Source organism: Cryptomeria japonica, chromosome 1 (genome assembly GCF_030272615.1).
Source record: "Cryptomeria japonica chromosome 1, Sugi_1.0, whole genome shotgun sequence".
Classification (NCBI taxonomy): domain Eukaryota; kingdom Viridiplantae; phylum Streptophyta; class Pinopsida; order Cupressales; family Cupressaceae; genus Cryptomeria; species Cryptomeria japonica.
In genome coordinates, this window is record NC_081405.1 from 518,430,937 (window position 1) to 518,436,936 (window position 6,000).

General features: G+C 28.2%; 1 protein-coding gene across 1 annotated transcript in view; it reads right to left on the bottom strand.

Moving 5' to 3' along the window:
• Positions 1-498, bottom strand: part of LOC131070314 (probable bifunctional methylthioribulose-1-phosphate dehydratase/enolase-phosphatase E1) — a 75,493-nt gene extending 74,995 nt beyond the window's left edge. The window contains exon 1 of the mRNA XM_058005821.2: positions 55-498. Within this exon, the coding sequence (XP_057861804.2) occupies positions 55-244 (190 nt within the window). The 5' untranslated portion in view covers positions 245-498. The remainder of the gene's footprint in view (positions 1-54) is intronic.
• Positions 499-6,000: the final 5,502 nt, after the last annotated feature.

Sequence of the window (6,000 nt, forward strand, 5' to 3'; positions counted from 1 at the left end):
AAATACATAAGCCTGGCCTACAAAGAAAAACCCAACTTAAAAAAAATAGCTCGCCTGAGGGTGCCATAACAATGAGCTGTTCTGATTTGGGCAGTGCAGGATCATGGGCTTTAATGGTGATGCTACCCCCAGTTCCTGAAACCCATCCCAACCCATAAAATTGTTTGCACAATTCGGCTGCCAGCATTTTCGTCGCCCCCACTGCCTCACTATCGACATAGCCTCCGTTTCCAGTTTCTGCCATCTTTTAGTTTCCTCTTATTTTTGTCTTTTAGGACCCAAAACAAAAAAAATCACAGGATCGTCCAACCAGAAAGCAGATTTGCTCGGCCTGACATATGTGGTCCTCTTTGAATACAAAGAAAATTAAAAAGCTGCGAAGAGAGCATAGAAATTAGTACAGATATAGATATAGGGAAAGTGAAAGAAGCCTGTATGAACCATATAATCTGACCCAATTCATTCCCCTGGGCGTTAAATGTCTTAAAAATGCCCTCTCAAATAGTTTTCACGTGCGTCCGAGGTTCCACACTTTTACCAGGATTCGGTTGGTAGATTAAAATTGTTTTTCTAATTTTTTTTATTTTTAAAATGAAAATGTTTTTCTAATTTTTTTATTTTTTTTAAATTTAATAACGTGTATAAAGTAGATTGAAAATGTTTTTCCATTTTTTATAAAAATTAATAAACATGTATGAAGATGTAATGGACATGTAATATGTGAAAAAATAAATTGAAGTAGGTATGTAATATGAATATAGATATAGTGTAAGGGGAAAAGGGCAAGAACATATAATTAATAATCTTATTTTGGGATGTAATGGGTATGTCAAAAAGTTGTGGAAGTCAATCAATATTTATTGTTTTGTATGCATTCATGTAATACATGAGAGCAATTGATGATGTATTAAGTAAATGATGTTTACCATTATATAAAAACTACTCTTTCTTTATGTGTCAATTTATACTTATCTTACATATATAGATGCTCATTCATAATGTTTCAAGTGTCATCAATTAAATGCTCATTCATAATGTGTAGACCATTTGATTGCACTTTTAAGTAGTGCGAGCTTCATATCTTCTTACCTAAAAATTGATGAGTATAAGTCCTAAGTGTATGATAGTCAAAGCTTGCAAGCATATGAGTGTATTCATGTGGAGATGCATGGGCTAATTAGTAATTAATACATCAACAAGGATGTTGACATATGTTGGCACCTAGTATGGTGGCTATAGCTTTGATAAATCTTGATTCAATTTTAATAAGTTTTAATGGAATATTGAGTTATGTGTAATTGGCATAAATGTCATTGTCTTGCTTTTTTAGTCACATATGCACCATCATTTAGTGCCTTTATCCCTTTATTCTTCTCAAGATAGGAGACATCCAAGGAATTGAAACATAAAACAAAGCGATAATAAATGTAGAGCTACGATTTTGCATTTGCCAAAGCAAAATTTTGCAAACCATTGGAAATATGGGGCCAAGAATGATACTATTCTTTAATAATCTCACTTTTCTCAATGATTTCTTTACTAAGTACACTTTCCTTTTAGTTTAAAGTGGACTAGTAAGACTCAATGAGAGTTGTTTTAAAATAAATCTTATTGTTTTTATGGATTAGTAATATCAATTACAACATTAATTAAGCAAAATTATGTCACATCCCAATTTGACATGCTTTGATCAATGACGTTTTTTTATTTAATTATTAGTTAATCGTGCAGTATTATGATGATGTAATGATGATGCAAAAATGATTGTGCAATTTCATTATGAAAATTGATTAAGATATTGATGAAGATATAAATGTGAGTGTGTGTAGGTACGTCGAAGGCGAGATCATATTTGAGGTAGAGGTGACCTAACTTCTTAGTTATAAGTGGTCTGAGGGAATTAATGCACACACCACATAGTTTCATGTAATTTCATTTAAGGTTTTGAATGTTGCTTTGCATTAATTTTGAGAAAACGAAAGTTAGTGAATTAAATAACTAATGCACGTTTAATAAATTGCTTCCAATATCCATGTTGTGTTAAGTGCCAAATGTATGATGAATTAAGTGGTTGTTGTGTTAAAAGATAAGTATTGGTTTACCAATACTGTTTGTTAGTAAAAAAATAATAAGATAAATGTATATATCTATTTTTTATTAAATTATTATTTTATTGGTAATATTAAAATTTAAATATTTTATTTTAAAAATATTTCATAATATATATAGGACAATTATCTAATTATTTATTAATTAGGTCCTTTAATTGCTTTTTCACTTACGATAAACTTAGGTACTCTATTTTATCTAGGTGTTACACTTTTTTAGTCTGAGTCAACTTAGAGGCACTTCTATTTAGCTTTTTTATTTTGTAGTTGAGCTTAATTTAACTCCCACTTTGCATTGTTTTAGTTTTGCTAAGTTTAGGATTAGGGCATCTCTTGTTTTCTATAAAGCAAATCATTCATTCATCGTAATTGTACCCCCAATATTGTGTGCCTTCAATATTGAATCTTCAATTCTTTTGTGCAATAATATAGAATTCTTTAGTTGTTATAGAGCATTAAATCTTTGCTTGATCTCTTTTGTGTGATAGGTATTTGTCTTGATATGATTCTCGGCTCCTATGGTCGATCATCGATTTCTACATGGTATCAGACTGCAATATTAGCTTCTACATGCTATTAAAGTTTTTTTGTCAAGTTCCTATATGCATGCTTGAGGGATTTAACCTGAGGTGAATTTTCTATGCACTTTGGGTTCAACCGAAAAAAGTCATTGCATCTGCAATGTCAAAAAACCCCAAGATTAACTGTTGTTTCGTCAAAATTTGAGCAGTTGAAAATTTGGGTCAAATTAGTTGAAGGCACAAAAATCGAGGCAAAATTTAGGCATAGCTAAAAAATATGGGCACTTCGACGCAAAAGGAAGGTTACCATTGTGCTCAAAAGGCCCAAAAACCTTACGGTCGCTTGTCAAATTGTCAAAATTGGAGATCGGCAAAAAATTTGATGATTTTTTATTAGCATGCTTTACGAGGCACATAAATTCATATGGTTGTATCATATGCATCAACCTGTACTTGCATCAGAAATTTGTTTTTCAAAAAAAATCCTTGAAAATTTCATTGAATTGAAAATGGGGTTGATTGATTTTTTTTAAATTGGCAAGTTTTCTCTAATAAAAAAGGTCAAAGGACCCTTTGTACCAACCTATGAAGCCTTACACAATGCTGACATCATCATATTTTGGTGAATCTGCTAACTTTGGCATTTTCTACATATTTAGCATCACTTCTCAATTTAGTGGACCTCTATTTTTGGCTTTTTTGGCTTTAAAAAAGCAACAATTAGTTTTTTTACTGTAATGTCCCCGTTAGTGACTTACCTTGGTTTAGTCTTGAGTCAACAAATTTAACTCAATGTGAGAATTATAAAATATAAATTCATCAATTCTAAAGAGATTTTATTATAATGTTTAATTTATAATAGTAAGAGTAGTTTATTAATCAATTTATTTATTAACTTCTTTATTCCATATATATGTTTATAATTTTTATAATATATAAATATGATCTTTTTTAATATTATTTCAAGTATATATGTATGTATAACAAGCAAAAATAAATCTTGTTTACATCATTATTATATATAGGTCTATTATCCTTATTATGATTTGAATATATACATAATTAAATAAATGAAATAACTTATATTACTAATTATTTATGTATTTACTAATTATCTATTATATAAGTTATTAATGGTCCACAAAACCATTAACTCTCTTCATATAATAATTTCTATTGATAATACAAGAATATTACTTTAAATTTTATAAGAAATTTATTATCCTTCCTATTATATTTATACTTTAATATTCTTATTATATTATCTATAAATTTATTTATTGAAATGGTGATCGATCAATAGTAAGACATGACTCCTCCTTACCAATTAAATTGGTGACTGCTATTCTCAATTTGACCGAACTGCCTTTTTCCTTCCGCCTTCCCTATGTTCACAAATGCCTATAAAAAATGAAGAGTCGAGATACATATATATTTGTATTCATTATAATATTATTGAATTATTTGTTAAATCCTTTTAATAATTAATTGTATTAGATATTGTTTATTATCAGCTCATATTATCTTATCATTTGTGCAGTAACATCAGCAATAATGTCAGTACTATATTCCATTTTAGCATTATTATGTGTTCGTAATATTTAAACATCTTTTTGTTGTATTAGTAGAGTTAGTTTTATATATTATCTTATTTTCTATCAGTAGTAAGTTAACATTATTGAATCGGATTACGTTTATAATCTTATTTCTGATATAAATTTAAAAATGATTGTTAATGACTGTGTATTAGTTGTATTAATTTATTAGTATCATTTGCTATTAACAATGTCAAACTGTAATAACCATATTGAATTCTATTCATATTATTGATTGCATCAGCAATGCTAACTGTATTAATAATGAACAGCAGCATGCGATATTGTAACTCAAACCTAGAATATTTCTCAGCCAAAGTGACTGCTCTTTTTCCTTTCTTTCCATCCGTATTCTTTTCTCCTGTCCTTTTTTTCTGAGATCTGCAAAGTATATCTATTATATATCTTACAAGACCCAACGGGTGCATCCCTTGAATGTTCAATAGACATGTCAATTCCTAAAACTGGCAAATCGATTTATTAAGTAAATCACAACCTTTCGAAATATATCCTAATCGCACTTATTAAACGATCGGTTCATTAACCAATTGCTTCCTTCGATGCATTTTGACTAGTATTGGCAATGTTTGAATATTTAGCTTAATCGTTGTTTGACCAGTTGCATATTTAGGGGGAATCAACATTGATGTTTATTTGTTAGTCTTATATCAATTCTATTATTAATTATAGGTGCTTGTTATTAATCTTATTGCACCATAATCAAAGTGACTTTCAATCCTCCTTAAATATATTTATATTTATTTTATTTAATTAATTTAAATATATAAATGGTGTTTACAATTAAGAATATGTAAATTAAGTTTATAATTTATGATGTATAAAATATATTATTTATTTATTTTTATTTGAATATTTCAAGGATATTATTAATAATATATATTAATTAAATAATAATATATTAATTGCATTAGTAATATTAATTGTATTAACAATATTAAATTCTATTAATAATAAAATGTGATTCACATATTACTAAATAATTTTTGTATAATAATTTTCAATATTAATTTGTGAATAGTAATAATAATATTTAATAATTAAATATTAATAGATATTAATAATAATATTTAATAATTAAATATTAATAATTTCAAATAATCATTTATTGATTGTATTAGTTTATAATAATAATTGTTTCATTTAGATTATAAATAACGATTAAGGAGGGGACATGACATTTACCCATAACTTTGTCATATGTAGTTAAAATTGGGAAAACAAGATACCATTGGAAAGTTGGTTTTGGTGTCAATCTTATTTTTTAGGTGGTTTCATCAAAGTCTGTACCAATTTTCTATACCAAGCCTTTAAAGTTAGCCTTTAGTTTTGCACTTCTAGGGCCATATCTTACACATCCGGACTTCATTTTTCGACTTCCATACATCGTTGGAAAGCTCTCAAAGTATCCTATTCATATCTCAAGTAATTCTCTATATATTTTTCATTAGGTACTAAAATATCTCAATCTTGTCCTTTTTGGGCTACATGCAAATCGAGTCTCTATTTATATTGAGGGTTTTTGTTTTTGTATCTTTTGGGGGGATTATCTCAAGGAGTGAATCATGTATAAAGATTGTAGGTGTAAATATTATGGGATAAATCATCATGGGCATGAAATGTGTCCTAATTTCTCACATAATGCTTTTCAACTCTTGCTTTAGTGTGCATTAAAATCTCAAGTTGCTCCTCCACCAACAAAGATAATTGTTGTACCTTCATTGATTAAGGCCTTTATTCTTGTTAAGCAAGATAATT